Consider the following 25,255-nt stretch of genomic DNA (forward strand, 5'->3'; position numbering starts at 1 on the left):
TGCCCGAAAGAGGAAATCTGAGGAAATCTGTATAAATTACAGATTTCCTTTGCTAACTTTATTATGCGTGCATGTAAGTGCCATACGTATAATTACGTAACTTTCTAGATCGTCTGGCGGGTAGAAAAACCCATCAAAATGAGCTGTCTTTTTGAGGATATCTTTCAATAAGTATTATAAATAATAACCCTGTAAAAATTTCAAGTTGCTCAAAAATTCTCTAATACATTTACTTTGAATAATTGACCAATCGTCTAGCAAGATTAAAGACTTGAGAAATGTTCTGGTATTTTCTTTTTATTACTCGTAAGATATTATATTTTATAAAAATTATTTAACAATATAAGGGTTGATTTAGCCCCGCTAACGTGCAGCCAGACCTGCAGTTCTGAGTTAGGGTATGATAGGTCATAGGAGAAGTATGACTGATGAGATCAATCTTCAGCTTGCCTCAAATACCTACTCTAAAAAGTCTAGTAGCTCTCGGACCAATAGACACCATTAAAATATAAAAGGACATGAATATTTAAAATTAAACTGAAACCTGCCAGAAGATTTCTCAGCCAGCGTTTGGATTTGCGATATGCTTAGATTTTTGCGCATACCAAAGAGACATCCCCCTTTACCTAAGAAAGTGTACCCCTGCCCTCTGGTGGACCGGCCACGTCTGAAAATATCGATACAAAAAAAGCCAAAAATATGTATTACACGTCTTTATTGTCCATATATTAAGGTAGTGTATACATATTTTTGGCACATTTTTCGTATCGATATTTTCAGACGTGACTGTACCAACATTTTGCAAAGCGTATTTTTTTTTAATTAAACAGCAAAAGTATGTAAGCGCTCTTATAGAATGTACGCCTACATTCACAATGCCATATATTACATTACCTATTATGTTTTGATAGTTGACGAGTTAAATACATGTTACATTTCCCACAATGTATGTTATAACGAACGGACAATCGGACATGGCGAAACTATAATTAAGTACTATTTTATTTTTGACTATTGAATATGGAACTCAGTGTATGTATACGATGCAATAACCATTTTACTTGTAGGAACTAAAAAAGCATTTAATCAAAATAAACAGATTTGAAGTGGGTAAGATAATACCTAATAATCAGCATTTAATTATAAACTTGTCCCAGAAATTCTTAAAGTTCGCTTCCTGCTTACGTACAATTATAACGCAATTCGCAACTCTTTACAAGGTCTCGGCTAGTCTTCTATTTTGGATGGCCAACCGAACGGCTTTACACTTTTGTCATGGACTTAATAAATTATTTTGGTTTTTCTGATAAGTCTAATACTTTGGCGGCGTAAAGTCGGCAATAAAAATTTATGATAAAACTTATTGACTAGTGAAAAGCTTTTTACCCGTACCCGAAGGGTGACGGAACTCTATCAGTAAACTTTCGATGTCTGTCCGTATGTCTCAATTTCAAGGATCTCGACAACTGGTAAGCAGTTGAAATTATCTGTTTTTTTTTCTATTTCCGTAACATAAAATGAAATAAAACATTAGGCATGGTTCCGAACCCAAAGGGTAAAACGGGACCCTCTATTACTAAGACTCCGCTGTCCGTCCGTCCGTCAGTCTATCACCAGGCTGTACCTCATGAACCGTGATAGTTAGACAGTTGAAATGTTCATAGATGATGTTTCTGTTGCCGCTATAACAACAAATACTAAAAAGTACGGAACCCTCGTTGGGGGAGTCCGACTCGCACTTGTCTGTTTTTTTTTAAGAACTATCGGTCAGCATGCTCTATCTCAGGGGTCCCCAATTACTTTCTTCAGGGGTCCGGTTTTTCAAATAAAATTACCATCGCCGTTCGCTTCTACTTCGAGTTTATTAAATAAGTAATAAATATAATATAGCTCGGCGGTCCGGATCCGGACCGCGGTCCGCTATTTGGTGACCCCTGCTCTATCGCATGACCCGCAATCGATTAAATAGATAGACGGTGGAAATGTACACATAATGTGTGTATAAGTGTATGTCTATTTGTTGCTTGTACAACAACAATTAATAACAATTATACATCAAGGGGCGTATACAACAAACTTATTTTTTGTTGATTTTATTGTATATTATTAACATACCTAATATAAACCCCAAACTATGTGTGATAATAAAGGAAAATAGGTAAACTGGATACCTATTTTTGTTATTTAGAAATGATGAAAATATTTCATGCAAGTTCTCCATTTATACAAATGTCACGTTTACCCAGTCGGTTACTTAGCATGATGTGCGCTAAAAACCTACACGCAAAGTAAAAGTCGATATGTTTGCACGTCATCGCAAGCGCCTTGCAACACAACACAACTCCCGTGAACTTCGTAATTGTCTGGACCTAAGCTAGTTGGCTACCTATGTACGCGATTAAATTTCCATCACGTTTCGATCTGGTTGCTGCGATCATGATCGCGGCAACGTGCTGTAGTGTAAACAAGCAAAGTATAGTACACGTATTCAAGTATAAATTATATTAGTTCCCATATTATTTTTAGATATGCATCCTTTATATAATATTAAACAAAATTATTTTCATAACTTACAAACCTAGAAAACTATATGTACTCGTATCGTTAGAGTTGTTTTCGCACGTTATTAACCGACTTCTATTTCATAGCAGGGCCTCCTCCTTCTATGAAATTGAAGTCGGTTGTGGCTATTTTTTATAGTAAATATTTGTTAAGTCGTTATGAAAATTGGCTACCAGACCAACAGCCAAATTCAGCCAAACATTAAGTCAGCATACAATTTTTACCTGTAATTAATAAAAATCAATTCAGAGTCACAGTCTGAATTCAGTCTGAATTTCAGACTGCAACACATCAACATGCCTAGGTCGAATTGTGGTATTTATCGATACGATTTCTATCTAGCGATCCCCATCTAATCATGTAAGGTTCCATGAGAGCTTAATCGAGTGCAGGAGTCTCCAATTTTTTGACCCGAGAGCCGCGGTCAGGGCCTTTGCTTATTTTTTGTTCGGGCCGTAGTTTTGAGGCACCTGAGGCCCTAGCGGGAAAATGAAAATAGAAATTTCGTTATCAGCCTGATATCTATCCAGCCCACTTTACACTAAGTTCGCCATTAGAAAATCCAATTGAAAATACGATGGTATTCTATGGACCTACCACCAAATACCATAGGCATATTTCGCCCCGCCTTAATGTATTCTATTAAACATTTCAAAACTTACTAACAATTTCCTGTCCTTTTGTTTTTCTATACCTACATGTTTTTTGCTGACTGTAACACTTGTTCTTTGCAACACCACATCGAGACCTTTCGGGTGAGCCTATACTCGATGCGGTTGCCTTTTTCGTCAAGGAGTTCCTTAGGCCCTGCCAATTGTATAATCAGATCAGCTCTAAATGAAATAATACGGAATACACCGGATGTATAACAAATTTCAGCTGCAAGAGCAAGAAGTGTTACAAATTTAACTCAAAAGATTGTAATCGATTAAATAAGCATTGATAGGTACCTAATATATATATATACGTTTGACGACCGGTCTGGCCTAGTGGGTAGTGACCCTGCCTACGAAGCCGATGGTCCCGGGTTCATATCCTGGTAAGGGCATTTATTCGTGTGATGAGCATGGATATTTGTTCCTGAGTCATGGGTGTTTTCTATGTATTTAAGTATTTATAAATATTTATATATTATATATATCATTGTCTAAGTACCCTCAACACAAGCCTTATTGAGCTTACTGTGGGACTTAGTCAATTTGTGTAATAATGTCCTATAATATTTATTTATATATAGATCGTGTCATTCACGACGACAAAGGTTAGATTTGACAAATCCGCGAGTCATCGTGGATGACACGAACTATACTTATCGTAAAAGCGTGTAAAATACAGTATGGATGACGTGCCTAACCCCGCCCATAATTTTATTTAAATATGTTTCTAGAAAAAATACACAAAATAATTAATATATTTGGCAGGTGATTTGGATACTAATAAATAAATAATAAACCAAATTGACATAACAACATGAGCTCCCAGCGCATGCAAAAAAACGATATGCATTATTTATATATCTTTTTTATTTATATTTGTATATGATATATTGTTTTGTTTTGTGTTTATTCTGTGCTAGACTTCTTTTTTTGCATCTGGAACACCTACTGACATAACATTTTTTTTTTTTTTAATTCCGCTACCTAAAGGTTGTCTGGAAGAGATCGCTTTTTAGCGATAAGACCGCCTATTGTTTACATCTTCTTTATGTGTTGTATTATGTGTACTGTTTCTGTATTGAGGTGTGCAATAAAGAGTATTTGTATTGTATTGTAATAACATTGTTATCATTTGCAACACACCCTGTATGATAAGTATGGAAGATTTGTTTAAGTTAAGGAAATATATCTGTTAGCACAGCACGTTGCAATCAAAACGGTTTAACTCCATGAGTAACTTGCAGGACGGAAGTTAAAACTTCCCTAGAAAACTGCGAACACCACCGGTCAGACAGTTCTATCTAGTACCTAAAACACGTTAGTCTTTTCAAGCGTAACCATATAGAAACATAACAAAATAGAGGTAATATTTTCATGACAAAAACAAAGAGACCTAATTTTTAAACACACTTTAAAGAACTGATTACCTGAATGCAACCATTACGTCTCCAGAGTACAATGAAGGGCACAATTCACTAGTAAACTGTCAATGAACACAAAACACAGCGTTGCAACAACATAGCGAAATGAGACGGACGGAGCCGGAGGCTCGCGTCCCGGGCGTACCGATGCGTGTGCGACACGGCACTGCGCGCCCGACGGACGACCTCATGCCTTCCCTTCGAGTACAAACTGCCGCGTAAATATAGAAACTCGACGCAGATGCCTCAGAACAGGAACACGACGCACTCGACAAAACGCCGCGCTTGACGCGCCTCGGGACTCGATTATTGCTTTTATACGACGGATCGCATAAGCATATAAATAACATCATAATATAAACACGCCACACGAATATAAAATTAAAACAGGAAGCTTTCCACCAAAGCATTTTGCCTAGATATAGATAACTTAAAAAGTTCAAGAATAAAGCCTCTGCCGAATTTCCGGAAGAGTTTTAGAAAAGTTCTGCAGGTGATTTTTGTTTGAGCAACTTGTATCCATTTCCTTCGTATTCAGTTAAAAAGGCAGGTTTACAATTGTGAGAGCAACGAAACATCTTTATTTAATTTGCTAATATACTATCTTCATTACGAGACACTAGGCAGCTATACAACTGTGGAGTCCGGCGTGGCAGGCCTGTAAAGGCGTGAAAAATCAATTGAACGTGTGCAATTTAAAGACCGCCAGGTTTACCTCAGTTTTACCCTACTTAAGTACCTACTAAGACTAAGGCAATAGAAAAAAATATTACCTACTAACAGTATACACGCAAACAGGGTAAGTTGTCTTATGTTCCACTATAACTAATATTCGCCTTTGCGGTGTGGATGAAATAGGCTAGGTACAGTTTTTAGGGTTCTGTAGCCAGCAAAAACGGAACCCTTATTGTTTCGTCATACACTCATACTGTATGTCACAGCCTCTTCACTTGGAAAGTAGAGGTACTTATATTTTAATTAACGTAGGTGTATTTAAAGCCGCTACTTAGTTTAGAAATAAAAATAGTGATTAGTTCCCGTTTCACCGGATTATTTTTTCGCAGAATTCTTGTTTCGTCGGATTTTTGTTTCGTGGGAAATAATTGTATGGCATAAAATATGATAAAATCAGTTAGGTATATTTTCGTTCGTTAAGCGTTCGGTTATATTTTATTACTGTATGCCGTAAGGTCAACTCGGCGAAGACCGTCTGCCGGCGAAGGCCGTCTGGCAAGAATATACAGCAAATTCTGTACAGCTACGAGGATGGCAACACAATTTACGTAATGATAAAACAGTTCTAGTTCTTATAAATTTACACAGATGGCGCTACCTCTAGCATGAAGAGAAAAACCAGCCTTTCAAGTTTAGTCAGGTTGGCAACTCGTATTGGGAGTACAACACGCTGTCGTAAAAAAATTTTTTAAGTGATTAAACTGAAGTGTTTTTAAGATCGATACAGGTAAGTCTATTCTTTATTAATGTATTTATATGAATATTATATTACAATAACCTTAAACTGGTTATTTCACGAAGATATTTCTGGTGGAAAAAAACTAACCTCAAAATCCGCTGGTCTTCACCGTTGTCAGAAGTTACCAACCTTTTCTGTATATGTTTTTTTTCATTTATTATTGACCGTAGCGTTAGCGAAGATCTACGTTTTGACTCGGGCATTTTGCATCCTCTACAGGTCGCAACTCTCAACCGACTCTCGTGAAATTTTGTGGCCAGATTTTAAGATTTAATAGACTTTTTTGTCGATCTAATTTTAGATTTATTTTTTTAAATGTAGAATTTCATAAAGAACTTAAGCGCCATTAATGTCTATGGCGCTTATGACTATTATGAGTTTAACTGTGATAATGATATTTTTCATTTTTACATTTTCTAAACTTAACGCGTCAACAGCTCACAGAGCCACTAGTATATAATATATAGTTAACTAGTATACTTGCTCAAAATGTGACAAGAAAAGGTCGTGGACAATGGACATACTTATAAAATTCTTGATAGAGCAGTCGCCATGGAATTTAAGATCGTGAGACTAAAAATGCCATATCTTAAAGGTGAAAACAGTAAGGGACCAACCTTGGTCAGCTGTTAAGCATTTTGTGTCTGTCTACCTCGAAATAGTTTATATGAATCAGCAGTTTATTTCACTGATGAATGTTATCACTTCCATTTCAATGCAATATACATTTGCTATTTTTGTGGTATTCTTGGCCTCAATTTTTAAGAGTACTTAAATCAATACTCGTTTAGTATTTTACTTAAGAATTGTATTGATTAAAATACATTTGTATTGATCTCAATGTTTGATCTCATTGTTTTATTAATACTTACCTGCGTGTTTTCGACCCCTGTATGGCGATGTATGCCGGTCTTACCCGACAAACGAAACTTTGCATGAAATTAGCCATAATAAACCCTATTCTTGACATATTAGAGTCTACATTCAGTTGTTATTGGAGTTCGCACTCGTACAAACATCTATAATTACGTAGGTTGCCTATGTGTAGGTAAATTCGCCATTAGACGATCTTAGCCGACATTGGCGCTGAGTTCGTCCATTGCGACGTGTTTTAAAAACGAGTGTTTATTTCACTATCCGATGCCTTAAATGAGAATTTGGCAAGTTTAATTCTCGATATCTGTTTAGTCTCAATATATTTATATAAAACATTAAAGAATTTTAATATTGATATGCGTCACTATAAGATGCTGTTAATTATTACGTAACAACTTAATGCTTCGAGTACGGAGATTCCAGACACAATTGATTTTCAATTGTTATGGACCACGATCGTGGTCTGAGAGACTGGACGTATTAAGACAGAAAGTCGCTTAAGTAGAGACTGAATAAATTAATAACCGACTTGGTATTACATGGATCTCACAACTTTTTACCGCAGAACAACTGAGTTGCGAGACTTGGTTTTTTTGACAAGTATTGTTTTTGATGGGATTTTACTTTCAGGCAACAGGATAGCTAAAATTTGTCAATTAAGTTCTTTTTAAATAAAGTATCCGTTCTTTGTCGAGTTGACCTTATTGTTGTTGCACAATAGAACAAAAATTCCGACGAAACACGAATCCGACGAATCAAGAATCCGACGAAATAAGAATCCTGCGCGGCGAATCAGGATAAATTGTGTGTCTGTGCGGATCAAAATTGTATGTCTGTGAGTATGTATTAATTTTTGAACCGAGCGTGCTTAAAAAAGACAAAAATCAGTAAATACAAATTTTACCACGAAAATTAATATGCACATGACTGGATAAGCCATTAATGAGTAGGTATTTTCCAAAAAAATGTCTTCTTATTAAAACGACGGAATTGCCGTGAAGATACGCCCTTTTACTTGTACGGCTTTTTGTATTATGTGAAGGTCGGACTCGGAGCCCTCCATTATGCTTGGTCTTGGCACTTGGCCGTTTTTTTTTTAAATAGAGGGTTTCATTGCTCTCAAAATTGTATACCTATTTTTTTCCCAGGGCCATGTCGAAATGGCTACATTTAAGGCTATTTGTTATTTTTACGTTTATATGTATAGGATCTCTGAATGTCTCACAGCCAATTTGCTCCGGGTAAAACGGATGTAGCAAATCGAACGAAACTATGAAGAACAGTGAACACATACCTGACTAAATTGAACGTACAATCGCTTTAGCTTAAGGTGAAACAAGCCTCGACAGAATTCAAAATAACTCACTAGAGTACTAGAGCAGCTTTGCAAATAGGTAAAGTTTATACCTTCACCTTTTCAGCCAGATAAAGGTCAGCTCATGCTTTGAACACTGATCAACGAACCGCATCTTTCGAGTAACTAAGTAGATAAACATTCGCCTTGAGATAGAACAAAAAATACACTTGACTAAATGCTACATAACTTTCAAATGCTAATTGTTAAGTAGTTCAAGATAACAGTTGCTATGCTACATTTTTTTGTCGAAAGATATGTGTACCCAGGACACATAAACACGTCCAAAGTGATACCTATCAAATTGTGTCCATTTTGAATTTTATTTAGTTTCAGGGCTATAACCGCGAAAATCAAAGTTCGTCAATTGCGGGGATTTTTCTCTGTCACTCTAATTACGTCTTAGTGAGAGCAAAAGAGAAAGATCCCCGCAATTTGCGAATTTCGGTTTTCGCGGTAGGCCCCCAGAGTTCCACACGCTCCGGTGTGTCTGCCCGTCTGTGTGCTGTTTGAATTTAAAATTTAACACTTTTTGTGTCCGGTTAAGCTGAGATTTTGTATACGAAAATGCGGTATGTAAATGAAATGCTAAATGCTACAGTATTGTCATTGTACGAGTCTAATAATAAAGATCAAATTATTGTTTTAAAGATACAGGGCATACCCCGTTATACGGATATTTATATTTAAGCTTAAATTAAATTATGCATGCTGACCTTAAATTAAGTTTCTTTCTCAAAGATTATTTTTTATCTGATAATGCCCCTCCCCTACGAACGTGTACACTTGCCTTAGGACCTGTTTACATATTGATTCGTGTTTAGTACGAGTTTATACATTTGCTACTAAACGTAAGTACTATCTCGGACGATCGATGTTAGAAATGACATTGATATATCACAGTATGGTTTGGTGGATAATGCCCGTGTTACAACAACGCTATATAATGCAACATTTAAAGTATTTAAACGAAGTTCACGGAATTCAATAAAAAAAACTCGACCGGTATTTTTGCTATAATGGTTATGATAACTAGATAGATAGGTAGGTAGAGGTAGATAGCTAAAGAAAGGGCTATAAGTAGCGAATGCAACCGAATATTTAAGTATAAGAAAAACCGGTAATTTACCAATGGTAATATATTTCTACGCAATTATTTACCAGTTTCATTGGATCCCCTAGCTATAAGCAATAAACTCATATTTAAACAAATTACAACTTTTAGATAATGGATGACATTAATTTGCTTTAATGTTTTTTGAATGAAATTGTAAACAATGTCATTGAAACTAACTTAGGGTAGTAAATGGAATAAAAACATTTGATAATAAATAAGATTAGTTAGATACCAACCACCAAAATATTATTAAAATTGTTATTACCTACCTCTTGCTGACATGGTTTCCGACATCGTCCTCAGGGCTTTCGCTTGACTTGGCTGCCTCATCCTATAGAAAATAAAATATAATTAATCAGGTAAAGTTATGAAAAGTAAAATAAATTGTTTGTATGGAGCTCTAAAAAGTAATAAGTAGTGTGCTATACAATACCAATTTTGTTCTTATCATCAATCAACTAGCTAAAACATACTAAGCAACTTTTACTATGGGACCAACCCCGAAATCACAAAAAAAATTACTCTCCCATAGAAAATGTCAAGGTCAGACAGCCAAAACGTATGAAACAGCCAATTTTTTTTGCGATTTCAGAGTTGGTCCCATAGTAAAAGTTGCTCAGTGTGACTTATATATTCACCCCGTAAATTATTGCAGGTGACTAAATAAACACCCTAGAGTATCTACAAAACCAACAAGCTATATCTTAAGGGAGCTGCAACATGATCATTAATTTGTCAAGATTAAAATAAATATCTAATTTATTGGTGATCAATTGTCACAATTGCAGATAATGGAGATTGGAGAGGCTAGTGTAGAGCTAATAAAAGCCAAAGTGACTAATCAAACAAACCATGGGGTGAATTTTATTATAATCAATAATAAAATTCACCCCTTGATAATAAATAGAATTGCTTAAACAAAAAAACGAAGAATGTTTTGGTTTGTTACAGATTTTATACATGGAGGCCTATGCCATATTCAACAATGGTAACCTTTACTATTTTCTTTGATGATCACATGTAGTAGTAATTACTTTTTTTTCACACTATAGGTCAAGGAGCAATTTAACAGAAATTAAGATACAATGGAGTAATAATGCCTATAGGGAATGTCTTCCTTTATGTTTTGTGTAGATGAGTGGTGAATATTAATTTTTTTATATAAATGTCAGATCCCAGGTGAAATCAGCCAAATCATGAAACACCACCATTTCATGATTAGAGACTCATAAGAATTAGGTAAAATATTTAATTTATGTAATTATACCAAAAAAATCATGAAACTAAATTGTGAAACAATACTCAATAGTTTATTTTACAGGAAATGCACTTTTCTTCAATAATTTCAGTATTTTACAAACAGAATTATTGGTGACACTTTTCATGCTGAAAACTCAGCTAATATCATCATCATGCAACAACTTTATGATGTGTATGCTATACACATAATAGGAATATTAACAAATGAATACATTGCTCTCATCAATCTGCCATATTATTTATAAGGCACATTGTGATATGCCTGGACATTAGTCCAAATTACTGAGGCATATCATGAAATAGTGGAGTTTTTAGATATTTAATTACACTAAAGGCCATTTGCACCATCCTAATAACCCGAGGTAGTACGGTCGCCAAGCCGCTCCGAGGCCAGATTTAATTGACTCAGCTCGGCCTTACCCACAACCGGTATCAATGTGTTCGGACAGTTCTCCTGATCACCGTACATGCGGTAGTAAAGCGGAAAAATGGTGGAGGGGATAGTAATGACGTCACAAAGATGGCGGCCGGACCTATTCTTTTTGGCGGTGTATCTCGAAAACCACTTAACCGATTTTAATCATCGAGGTGTCAAATAATAGCTTATATTATGGAGATTATTTCCTTTTCTACAAACATTTACGTGAAACCTATAGGAAAAAAAATAATCACAAAAAACAGTTTTTTTATAAAAAAAAATTTTTTTTATTTTGTAAAAATCTCCGTAAATATTAGCATTTCGCAAATTTTGTTTAATATAAAACATATTGCTTCATTATCAAGGAATATAATGAGCCTTAAAACATACAGATCGAGTAATAAACAATGAAGCTACACTCATTTATTTGCGCATGGGTAACGATAACTGGCTTTTACCGGTCGAAACTGTGGTGACTGTTACGATACGTATTGAGTGGAATTTATAGAGTATCGGTTTTAATTACTGAAATTATAATGACAATTATAAAAACCAGACACAATAATGTTACCTTACTTCGACGTTTAGTCTCTTTTTTCGTCTTAATCATAGGTAGGTACATATTTCTTTTTACTTAAAATTTTTATACAGGGTGTACTTTTAACCACCAGTCATACTCTGCGCAGCGACTTTATAGGTCATACTTAACAACTTTTACTATGGGACCAATTCCGAAATCGCGAAAAAAATTTTGACTGTCCCATATAAAGGTGCGACCAACTTTACCAGACCAACACTTTTCCAAACTGAGCTACAGCTGTCCGATGAAGTTAAGTACTTAGGACTAACTCTCGACAATAAACTCAATTGGAACAACCACATCAACAAACGGATAGACAAGGCGGGAGTTGTCTTCTGGCAGTGCAGAAGGATGATTGGTAAGAGGTGGGGACTCAACCCGAAAATTACCCTCTGGCTCTATAAGACGATAATCCGCCCCTTACTCTGTTACGGTGCTCTGGTTTGGTGGCCAAGAACAAACCTAGGCAACGTACGAGACAAACTACAAAGACTTCAAAGGCTCGCATGCGCGGCCACCACTGGCTGCACGAGGTCTACCCCGACTGCAGCCATGGAGGTCATGCTAAACCTTCCACCGCTGCACCTACACATACAGCAAGAGGCCAGTCTCTCAGCGGTAAGGTTGCGAACCCTCAAGATATGGTCTAACATCACAGGAGCTCTTCACACAAAATGCCTGGAAAAGGTGTATGACGAATTTCCAGTGCTTAGGTCAGGCACGGACCGGATTCACAAACAAGCTATCATCGATAAAAGGTACAAAATACAGTTATATGAGGACGACAATCATGAAGGACTCAATCCCCGGGAGCTGAGAATCTTCACTGATGGGTCCAAAACAGACAGCGGATCGGGCTCTCGAACCTTCTCAGAAGACCTGAACATGTCGATCACCACTCCGCTAGGAGCCCATAACTCGGTATTCCAAGCTGAGTGCATGGGCATCATAAACGCGGCGGCTGCCATCACTGCAAGGAAGGTAGTAGGATCCTCCATCCGCATACTCTCCGACAGTAGAGCAGTCTTAATATGGCTCTAAATAGCCATATAGTTACATCCAAACTTATACACGAATGCCACGAACGACTAATGTAATAGAAAAAAAAACCACTTGATTTAAATATAAGTGTGTTTAATTTTCGTGGATGACAACGAGCAAATTATAAAAGCGTTGCTATAGTAAACAACCAGTAAAACGTATAAGTCTATGACGCATGTAGTTTACATATGTTCTAACAGCACCCCTTAAACTATATGTTCATAGTACACATCAAATACAAATTACTATTATCTACTAAGCACTAAGCATATAAAAATCTCTAACGAAACGCTGGAACCTTTCAATACATAAAGGCTTTGTTAAAGCATCGGCCAGCATGTCGCCAGTACACATATACTTTATTACCAGCACACCATTTTCAACTATCTCGCGAATAAAATGATGTCTAACATCAATATGCTTAGTCCTTGCATGAAACATGTGGTTCTCAGACAATTTAATTGCAGATTGATTGTCATTGTAAACCACCACTTTGACATCTAACTTCAAACATTCCGACATGAATGCCCTAATAAACAATGCCTCTTTACACGCATCAGATAATGCCATATATTCACTTTCCGTACTGCTAAGGGCAATTGTACGTTGTTTACGACTCTCCCAAGAAACTAAAGAATTGCCTAACTTAAATACATAACCAGTGTAAGATCGACGATCGACTACACAAGCCGCCCAGTCTGCGTCCGCTGACCCTGTCACATTCAACCCACTCTTCTCATACTTGATGCTGTAGTTCATCGTACCCTTCAAGTACCGAAGCACGCGCTTCGCGGCTTTCCAATGAGCTTCCGAGTAGCAATCGTTAAACTGACTTAACATACTTACAGCATGCGCGATGTCAGGACGCGTACAGACCGCGATATACATAAGGCAACCGATCAAGTTTCTGTACTCGTAGTCTCCAGTCTTCTCAGCTTTCTCAAGTTTCAAACCAACTTCCATCGGTGTTTTGGCAGGTTTACAGTCAGTCATCTTAAACCTTTCCAATACTTTGCTGATATAACCAGACTGATCCAGAATGATTTTTCCATCTTTCCGGCTGACGTGTATTCCCAATACACATTTCGCAGGCCCAAGATCCTTCATAACAAACTGTTTCATCATCTCCTCTTTTACTGCCTTTTTCTCAGTTTGATTATTGCTGAATATCAAAATGTCATCAACATAAAGGCCGAGAATGACAATTCCATTGTTATTCGATCTAACATAGACACACGGCTCGGACGCCAGTCTCTTGAACTTCAACTTTTTCACAAGAACGTCGTTTATCTTCTCATTCCATGATCTACTAGCCTGTTTTAACCCATAGACAGCTTTCAGCAAGCGAAATACTTTCCCTTTGCCGCTCTCTACTCCAAAGCCTTCAGGAATTTCCATATAAACCTCTTCTTTCAAGTCACCGTTTAGAAAAGCTGTCTTGACGTCCATATGATCAACTTCCATATCATATTCCGCCGCCAGTGCCAAGAGTAGTCTTATTGTGGAGTATCTCACGACGGGTGAGAAAGTTTCGAAGTAATCTACTCCATACTTTTGTGTGAATCCCTTCGCAACCAACCGAGCCTTGTATTGCAGGAGCTCTCCATTCATGCCTCTCTTTTTCTTAAATATCCACTTGCACTTGACAGGTTTCTTCCCCTTCGGCAAGTCCACAAGTTCCAGACATTTGTTATCTAAGAAAGACTGATACTCATCTTGCATCGCTCCCTTCCACTGCACAGACTCAGGACCGTCGAGTGCCTCGCGCACGGTAGTGGGGGTTTCCGCGCCACAACTCGAGCTGGTGGTGAATACTGAACAAAATGCCTCCTCGAAATCGCTCCGTCCTCTCGATTCCTCCGAATCCCAAGAAGACAACCCAGGAGCGTACTCTTCATCTGAAGTACTGGTTTCATCGTTTTCGGTATCATCAGCGTCCTGGTTCTCACTTGCAGGCTCCGACTCGTCCGCGACGTCAACGCATTCCGCCGTCTGCACTCCTACATTTTCAGATTCATTAGTAATGACCATGTACGGAGTCGGCTCGTTGACCACAGGTTGCTGAACCGGGTCCTTGTAGAATTTGTCCTCTACAAACACAACGTTACGCGAGAATATACATTTCGTAGGATGAGTGGGATCTACGAGCCGATATCCTTTCGTGTTCTCGCAGTAACCAACAAAAATGTACGATCTACATTTCGGATCCAGTTTCTTACGATCCTCTACGACAGAGCAAGCAACACAACCAAAAATTCGTAAATGGTTCAGATTTACCTTAGATCCCGACCACTTCTCCTCTGGAGTTGCGCCCAACACGGCCTTGGTTGGCGATCTGTTCTTCACATAAACCGCGGTATTAATTGCTTCTGCCCAGTATTTCTGATTCAAGCCAGCTCCCTGCAACATACACCTCGCAGCCTCAACAATCGTGCGATTCGCCCTTTCGACGACAGAGTTCTGTTCTGGGCAATGAGGAACTGTCAGCTGGTGTCTGATGCCATGCTGCTTCAGAAATTCATCAAACTTTTTATTTACGAACTCGCCTCCCCGGTCACTACGCAGAATCTTTATAGTTTTGTTTGTTTGATTCTCGACTAGGGTTTTGAATTCTTTAAACTTACCAAAAACTTCGTCTTTCGTTTTAATAAAATAACTAAACGTTTTACGCGAAAAATCATCTATAAAAAGTAGCATATATCTCGAACCACCGTACGATGTTTGCGGCATAGGCCCGCAAACGTCAGTATGTATGAGCCCTAAGACTTCAGTCGCTCTCGTAAACGATTTCTTTGGAATCGGTAACTTAGGCGTTTTCCCTTCTATGCAAGAAATACATTGTTTAAACTCGGAGTTATTAAAGTCAATGCCGTTGGCCATACCTGATTTCAGTAGGTTCATGCTTCTTGAATTCAGATGACATAGACGACGATGCCACACATCTTGAGAGATAACACTACGTCCAGTCCCCACGTTCGCTGCGACATGTTCAGCGGACACAGACTCAGACGATCTCGGTTTACTATTACGCGTGTTCGAGACGGTTTGTAATTTGTAAAGACCATTCTCACATTTTGCAATAGCATATAAAACATTTCCAAAATAAATATTACAAACATCAGAAACAAATACGATTTTAAAACCTTTTGACGTCAAAGCGCTGACAGATAGCAAATTACATGACAAGTTCGGAATATTAACTACGTTACAAAGAGTTTTTATACCGTCTTTAACATGCAGTTCGGTACTGCCACGACCCGCACTACAAAGCCTTTCGCCGTTCGCCACGGTGACTTCCAAGCTCGTGTCTGGAACGAAGTCGTCAAGGATGTCCCTCCGGTTGCAGAAATGGCTCGATGCACCCGAATCGACGTACCAGAAATCCTTCTGCACATCTACCGACAGTGCGCTCAGCATTTGTGCCATTTCTTTGGCAACGGGTCCCTTCACCTTCCTGTTCTCTGGACAATTCTTGGAAATGTGGCCCAGCCTTTTGCAGCGGAAACATTTGACCGGCTTTTCGTCACGTCGCTTCGCCACCATCACGGAACCACTACTCGTGTCCGTTCCGTTAGCCCGGCGCTGATGTTCTTGTAATAACTTTTGCTTTACCAGCTCGCTCGACACTTTGACACTGCAGTTTTCTAGCGCCATTATCAGTGGGTCATAGTCAGATGTGAGTCCACTTAACATTATCACAGCTAGAAACTCGTCGTTCAGCGGAGCTTCGATGTCGGTTAATTGTTGTGCGACATCACATATCTTCGTAAGATACGATTCCATATCGGGATACTCCTGGAGCTTCATCCCAAACAACTGCCGCATTAAGCCCAGTCTTCGGCAAAGATCCCTGTCTTCATATGCAGTCTGAAGACTTACCCACGCCTCCCGTGCGGTAGTTGCGTTACGCACGTGCGTGATGGCCACAGGGTTTATGCTCAGACAAATGCGAGCCAGTGCTTTCTGTTGCTTCTTTTTATCGTCGCAAATAGGTTTCACACCATCATTGCTCTCGACGCACTCCCACAAATCTTCTTGGATCAGGATCATCTTCGCCATGAATTTCCATGATCCGTAGTTCCCCATGCCATTTAATTTCTCAATAGCTGGAACAATAGCCGCCCCCGAACTGGACGTCGCCATTTCGATTTTGGAATTTCGTGCGCAGAATTTTCACGACATAAAGAATAACGCACACAGCACTCCGCAGACGCTCACTTCACATTAAGCGACTGTTACCATAAGCTCTGCTACCATAATAGAGAAAAAAAAACCACTTGATTTAAATATAAGTGTGTTTAATTTTCGTGGATGACAACAGGCAAATTATAAAAGCGTTGCTATAGTAAACAACCAGTAAAACGTATAAGTCTATGACGCATGTAGTTTACATATGTTCTAACATAATGGAGGTATGTCATAATAACAAGATCACCCTACAATGGATCAAGGGACACAGTGGATCCCGAGGTAACGATGCTGCGGACGAGCTTGCCAGGCAAGGATCGAATGCGGGGGCGATTGGTCCGGAACCGATTCTTCCGATACCATTTAGCAAGGTACGCTCAATGCTGCTGGCACGTACAGGGAAACTACACACAGAACACTGGCTGAACCAGACTGGATGCAGACAGGCAAAAGAAGCCATGCCTGGCATCAACGGAAAACTCACAAGGGCGCTCCTGCAACTAGGGAAGGTCCGACTGAGTATGGTAACCAGTGTCATAACAGGTCATGGACTATTTAACAAACATCTTTTCACAACAGGTGTCACAGACAGTCCCCTGTGCCGAGGTTGCATGGAGACAGAAGAAACAGCCTCTCACGTGGTGCTGGAATGCAGCGGAGTGACTCCATACAGGGCTAAACATCTCGGATCTCCGAGAGACCTCCCCGAGGTCCTACTCAACATCAAAGGTTTGATAGGATTCCTCGAGGAGCTGGGCTGGCAGGAATAGCCCACCCCCAACATATCACGCAAAATAGGCGCAAGTCGTCGAGTTGCGGAAAAATCGCCCGAATACAATACAATACAATACAAGGTGCGACCAGACCGCAGCTTAAAAAACGGTCACGATACGGAATCGCAGTGACGCGTCGTATGCGTACCGTTTTTGACGCATGCTCCCCACACCGCTGTTTAAAAAACGGTGACTGTACGGAATCGCAGTGACGTGCTTCACGCGAATCTTTTTTGTTCGCAAAACAGTTGCGTCTTTTACGTCACCGGTACGGTGTCTGCCATAAGATCTCCGTGTAATATTTTTTGCGATTTTTGCGCAGTTCAATTTACGGTGCGTCAGCTTATTTTAAGCAGCGGTGTGGCGAGCATGCGTCATGGACCCGGGTACGTCCTTAAACTACGTCCAAAAGAGAGGTATGGGCATTGTGAATGTCATCTCGCTTTGTGTGGTAGGGCACAGCCAGTGGGTGTCATTCCAGATCCAAATTTTCTTGCGTGATTCGGCATTGGTCCCATAATAAAAGTTGTTCAGTATGACCTGTAAAGTCACTGCGCAGAGTATGGCTGGTGGTTAAAATTTCATCTTATACCTATATTCGACACAAGTAGTATGTACTTACAGACCAACTATGATACACATTTTGCCTGTATAGTGATACATAGTGAATAAATTAATACCTGATTTAAAAAATAAAACAAAAATAACAAATAGCATGTTATTTAATTCAGTAATCACTAATCAGTCTTAAACAATGAACATCATACTTTTAGATTAGACAACAAAATGTATATTTATACTGTGTTTCGACTTGAAAGATTTTACTGCTTTAAAACATAAGACAAACCTACCAACCAAATGTATAAAAAAAATGTTTTTTGTGATTATTATTTTCCTATAGGTTTCACGTAAATGTTTGTAAAAAGGAAATAATCTCCATAATATAAGCTATTAGTTGACACCTCGATGAATACAATCGGTTAAGTGGTTTTCGAGATACATCGCCAAAAAGAATAGGTCCGGACGCCATCTTTGTGACGTCATTACTATCCCCTCCCACCATTTTTCCGCTTTACTACCGCATGTACGGTGATCAGGAGAAACGCCCGAACACATTGATACCGGTTGTGGGTAAGGCCGAGCTGAGTCAATGAAATCTGGCCTCGGAGCGGCTTGGGGACTACTAATAGTAAAAGTTGTTCAAAAAAGAGACTAAACGTCGAAGTAAGGTAACATTATTGTGTCTGGTTTTTATAATTGTCATTATAATTTCAGTAATTAAAACCGATACTCTATAAATTCCATTCAATACGTATCGTAACAGTCACCACAGTTTCGACCGGTAAAAGCCAGTTATCGTTACCCATGCGCAAATAAATGAGTGTAGCTTCATTGTTTATTACTCGATCTGTATGTTTTAAGGCTCATTATATTCCTTGATAATGAAGCAATATGTTTTATATTAAACAAAATTTGCGAAATGCTAATATTTACGGAGATTTTTACAAAATAAAAAAAATAATTTTATAAAAAAACTGTTTTTTGTGATTATTTTTTTTCCTATAGGTTTCACGTAAATGTTTGTAGAAAAGGAAATAATCTCCATAATATAAGCTATTATTTGACACCTCGATGATTAAAATCGGTTAAGTGGTTTTCGAGATACACCGCCAAAAAGAATAGGTCCGGCCGCCATCTTTGTGACGTCATTACTATCCCCTCCACCATTTTTCCGCTTTACTACCGCATGTACGGTGATCAGGAGAACTGTCCGAACACATTGATACCGGTTGTGGGTAAGGCCGAGCCGAGTCAATTAAATCGTGTTTCTAGAGGGCTTTTGACATTTGGCGACCGTACTAAGGTTAACTGGTTAAACTGCAAAGGGCTACTTGCACCAGTGTCAAATTGTACTAGTAACCATGGTAACTCAGGTTTAAACGGTTAACCCCAGGTTAGTAATTGATGCAAGTGGCCCTAAACTGTTTTCAATTGTTTTTATAGAAATGTAACTTTTGAAGGTACTCTGTATAAATTCTCATTCAAAATCCAACTGTACTAAAATAAACCTTTTTATGACACTGTCACTGTTTATAACCTGTTTACTTTGGCTTTTTGAGCCTCCATTACCCGTTTGAGAGGGGGCTTTGTAACCACCCCAGGCGTTGCGACCCACAGGTTGCAAAAACATTCAGTTAATTATTTCATGAATTACTTGTCTGACTGTAACATAAGAACATAGCCCAATAAATTCAGTTCTATTTTGGATTATACAGAAAATAGCTAAATACATCTTAAATCATTTTAAGATCTATTCTTGTGAGCAATTGTTTGTTTGTCCATTGTTTTATACTATTTTTTGTAACTAAATTGCAGGTCCATGAAAGACTGACATTAATACTTAATAATACATAGATTTCAGTTACTTAAGGTAGGGCCTACAATTTCGTTAAACCACGAAAAATAAATACAACATTTTAACTGAAACATATACATAGATATTACATACCAGGTACAGCTGTGTACAGATTGCAACAGTGAACAGGGTGATCACTGGATACTTTTTTAAGTATGAATCAAAATATAGATCAAGGACGAAAGAAAGCTTCCCAACTGTCAAATTGAAAAGAATATTCAGATAGCCATACACTTGCGGGTTACTGAATAACATATTGAGTGCACTTCAAGTTGTGCAGTATTAGTCTTTGTTGCTTACCGTTTTTCTTGGTGTTTGTACACTCGTAGAACGTCGAATCGTAACCAGTGCCATAGCACATTAGTGCTAACGAATCATTATCAGAGTAACACAATCATGTACATAAAAGGTAAATTACATCTCATAATTTTTAGTAATCTTTACTTGAAACACTAAATGCTATAACAACCAAACATGTGTCACATTTTGCACATACACTTGGATAAATTAACACGACAGAAAGAAGAGACTTGTTTCAGCACATTTTGTTCTATTGTTTAGCGCAGGACAAGGAGTCATTTAATGATACGATGTTGAAAATAAGAACTAACTTCCTTCTGCAATATCCGTGATACAGACAGAAACCTAGAGCGTTTTTTCGTTTCTGCTTAAACGCAAACTTGCTTATGCTTCGTCCGCAACAGTCGCATAAGCATAATATCGACGCAACTTATGATCAGAGATATACTATTAGTATGATAATAACAGAGTAAAATACATTGTAGAAAAACCAATTTAGTGTATGAGACTAAAAAAAATACCAATAAATAGAATGTAAGTTTTTTTTTTTTTTTTTTCTATGTATGGACTTGAAGGCGGTGTTGCCCATAGCCAACGTCAAGTAAAAGGGTGGGAAATAAACGCGGAAAGGAATAAAGGATATTCGGAATTTGGAAAAAGTGGTCAGGTCAGGTATGCTCAATAAAAAAAAATACAATGTGATAAATATACTTAATATTATAAAATACTATACTTTAATGTTATTATGGAAGATGAACCAAGCTAAGATGTTATATAAATCGGGGTTAATAAGCAAGGAAGGAATGTCTATTGGAAAGGGAATATGTTTAGATTGTAAAGTTTCCATAAAAACAGTGCGATCGTATAAGGGACAAAAAAAGAATATATGGTTAATATCAGCCTCATCAGCACCACAGTCACATTTATAAATTGAAATCTAGCAAGATCAGAAGGAGCAGATGTATGGCCCAATCTCATGCGTGTTAAACATGATATTTCACGTCTTTTAAAGTTTTTATTGTAAAACCACGGCTTTATAGGGATGTCGCTTTGAATCTTAAAGTAATAACTTCCTGATTCCAGGCTGCTCCAAAACCAAAAGAACTCCCAGGCTAGCCTGAGATATCTTTTGGGGAGCAACAGAAGATCATGGCAATAGTTTTTATACGGAAATATATCACCAGAAGCAACAGCATCTACGGCCAGACGATCAGCCTTCTCATTTCCGGGAATTCCACAATGACTTGGCACCCATACAAAGTTTACAGTAAGCCCTTTCTTTTCGCATTTTAACAAGAGTTCTCGGATATCATATAACAAAGGGAAATTATATGCCATTTTAAAAGGTGACTTTAATATAAGTTGGAGGCAACTTTTAGAATCTGAAAAAATTACACATTTATTTAAATTAAACATGCAAACGTACTCAACAGCTTTATAAATACCAAATAGTTCTCCAGTAAATACCGAAGACTCTGGAGGGAGTTTAATTTTTTCTACAACATTATACTGGTGATGAAATACACCAACCCCAACACAACTATTTGTAGAAAGTTTTGATGCATCTGTGTATATGTGATGCCAACCAGACCAATTTTCGCCCACTAAGTTGTTAAATACAGGTTTTGCACTTATTATATGCTTAATAATATTGGAGTCTAGAATAACTTGTGGAGAGATAGTCAAAGAGTCAAAGTCTTTCTCGTATATAGGAAGGGAAATATATCTGACAGTAGGAGAAGACAGAGACTTAAATTTAAGGTAGCTATTAATTATACAAGGAGGAGTTCTATTACGCCAATATGGAGATGTCTGTATGTGATCATAAAGAGTCAATAATTTTGTGATCAGAGGATGTGATGAAAATTGCATAGTCCTAAAAATGAATCTGTCAGATAAAAATTGACGTCTTAAATGCGTAGGTGGGTCAACACACTCCACTTGCATAGCATTAGCAGGACTAGTTCGCATAGCACCAAGGATTGTCCTAAGTGACTTATTCTGTATGACATTGAATGCTTTAAAGGCTTCTTCTGTACCCGGTGTTAAAAGAAAAGAACCGTAATCAACAACGCTTCTTATAACTGAATTATAAATAAGCTTCAAATAGAAAGGATGGCTACCCCACCATACACCAGCTAAGCATCTCAATATGTTTAATGAGCGTTCGCATCTACCTTTAACATAATTGGAATGACCCTTGGTGGACAAATTGTAGTCTAAAACAATTCCTAAGTATTTAACTTCTTCGCAAAAGGAGATTGCAGATCCACCATAAGATAAATTTTCATGAACAGTTTTTTTTCTTGGAGAAAATAGAATCGCCGAGGTTTTCGGAACTGAAAGGTCTAACCCATTATTATTTAAAAATACATTTAGTTCCTTTAAACTAGCATTTATATGCTCGCAGGCCTTCTGTACTGATCTATTTCTAGAGTAAAGAACTATGTCATCGGCGTATTGTAGATAGATATATAATCTGGCAAATTAGAACTAAGGTCGTATGTATATACATTAAAAAGTAAGGGGCTTAACACAGAGCCCTGTGGTAGTCCTTTCCAAACTGTCCTGTATAATACTTTATCATCTAAATCTAACTTGATCGACCGTTCATAAAACATAGCAGCAATAATATTGCATAAGCGTTCAGGCACTCCCAAGAGGAACAATTTATTTACAAGAATTGATATATTTACATTATCGTAGGCAGAATTGATATCTATAAAACAAGCTACTACATATTCGCGTTTTGAAAAGGCTAAAAGAATATCAGAAACTAATAAACTAACACAGTCTAATGTGCTTCTACTTTTGCGAAAACCATATTGAATATCAGGTAATAATTTCTTACTTTCAATAAACCACTCCAACCTATTTTTAACTAAATGTTCTAAAATCTTAATTAAAACGGAAGATAACGCAATTGGACGATAAGAGTTTGGATCATTACGGGGTTTATTCGGTTTGAGAAAGGGTAACACTAACTGTATTTTCCAATTTGGTGGAATGTCGCCTGTCAAAAATATTGAGTTGATAATATTAAGAAAGTAACCTAGAATATTGTCACTAGAATGGGTCAAAAAGGAATATGGAATACCGTCGCATCCTGGTGCAGAATCCTTCACATAAGATAGCACATTCTTTAGTTCCGACATTGAGAACGGACTGTTAAAACGCTGCAAGTTATCGTTATCAGTATTAGACGAGGGAGACGGTTCCAGACACACGGGAAATGGGGCAAATGGAGGAGCTAGTCTATCTAAAAAAAATTCAGCTACTGCATGATCAAGTTTGATGCCACTATTTTCTACAAAAGCTCCTCTAAACATTCTAACTTTCCTCCAAACTTCTGACGGGTGAGTACTGGGGCTTAAGGATGCACAAAAAGACCTCCAACTGTCAACTTTCTTCTTCTTCAAAAACTGCTTTGTTTCTTTTGAAGTAACTAAGAAGGAATTAAAGTTCTCTTCGCTCATGTTATTATTATACATTAACTCAATTTGTTTTCTCTTTTTAACAGCTTCTGAACATTCGGAATCCCACCATGGAGGACTGGGAATGTTAAATTTAGAGGGCTTCTTACGTGGAAATACTTCATCAGCTACATTAATTATAAATTTAGCAAAAGCATCAGAAGATTTGAACAAATGTTGCCGAGATACATTGGGCAATTCTCCCAACCTCTCATCCATATGTTTGCGAAACTTATCCCAATCTGCATTTTGAAGTTTATATGCCAACAGTGGAGATCTTTTAAGTAATGGTTTGTTTTTGAAAGGAAAAGATATGACAATTGGAAAATGATCACTACCATAGGAGAGTGGAAGTACCTCCCACAGTAAAGAGTGTGCAATGGAAGAGCTACAAATGGATAAATCTAAGGCACTAGGATTCTCATTGGGAGCAGACCGACGAGTAGGAACACCAGTATTCAATATGCATAAATTATAATAATCAGCTATGTCTATTATTTCCTCTCCTAAACTGCTTGAGTTGTAACACCCCCAAGCAGGGTGATGGCAATTAAAATCTCCTAATATTAAACATGGAGTAGGAAGAGATGATATGATATTTCTTACTTCACTAAGTATGGTGAGTGAGGGATGAGGTATGTACACTGAAACTATGCAAATGTTATCTACAAGTGCCGAAATTATGGAAAAATCATGATTATGTGCTAATGGAACATGAGTGAAATGAAATGATTTTTTAACAAGTATGGCTACACCACCGTGCCCATCCGACCTATCTTCACGGAGGCATGCATAGCCAGGAATTCTGAAACATGACTCAGACCGAAGCCATGTTTCAGATAAGGTAATAACAAATGGATCATATTTCTTAATTAAATGTATTAAATCACTTTTTTTATTGTTGATACTGCGACAATTCCATTGCAGGATTTTGGAATTGTTGGCCATTATTGGAGGAAACATGAGAAGGACTGGTAATGTGTGCAGCGTTGGACGGTTCTGAATGATTTTTATGAAGATTAATGCTTAATAGTTGAATAAGTTCTAATATGAGGTCATTGGTAGTTTTATTGTTAGATTGTGGCACAATGGCACAACCATTTCCGGAGGGAGATGGCATGTTATAATCTTTAGCTAAATTGTAATGTGAGGCAGTGTCAAAACCTTTTTGGGATTTTGGCAAGCTGCGAGGCTTCAGAAAGACTGTTTTTTTATATGAATGAGTAGTTGTGCCTGTATTATTATTATTTCTAGTTGTCTGGGTCGGTAGAGATGTTGGAGTGGTTATAACCACATCTGCATAAGGTTTCGTCACAGGAGGATGCAATTTTATCGCTTCTGTATAT

The 25,255-nt window shown here is 37.8% G+C and overlaps 1 protein-coding gene and 1 long non-coding RNA gene across 2 annotated transcripts in view; one reads left to right on the forward strand and one right to left on the reverse strand.

Annotated features, from left to right (window-relative positions):
- Positions 1-20,855, reverse strand: part of LOC133521402 (protein phosphatase Slingshot) — a 48,957-nt gene extending 28,102 nt beyond the window's left edge. Inside the window, 2 exon segments of the mRNA XM_061856345.1 lie at positions 9,730-9,791; positions 20,437-20,855. Of these exon segments, the coding sequence (XP_061712329.1) occupies positions 9,730-9,791; positions 20,437-20,490 (116 nt within the window). The 5' untranslated portion in view covers positions 20,491-20,855.
- Positions 20,856-22,914: 2,059 nt separating this feature from the next.
- On the forward strand, positions 22,915-24,393 carry LOC133521410 (uncharacterized). Its single transcript, XR_009799898.1, has 2 exons — positions 22,915-23,792; positions 23,957-24,393. It is a non-coding gene; the product is annotated as an uncharacterized LOC133521410 (long non-coding RNA).
- Positions 24,394-25,255: the final 862 nt, after the last annotated feature.

The sequence above is a fragment of the Cydia pomonella genome, chromosome 9 (assembly GCF_033807575.1).
Source record: "Cydia pomonella isolate Wapato2018A chromosome 9, ilCydPomo1, whole genome shotgun sequence".
Classification (NCBI taxonomy): Eukaryota; Metazoa; Arthropoda; class Insecta; order Lepidoptera; family Tortricidae; genus Cydia; species Cydia pomonella.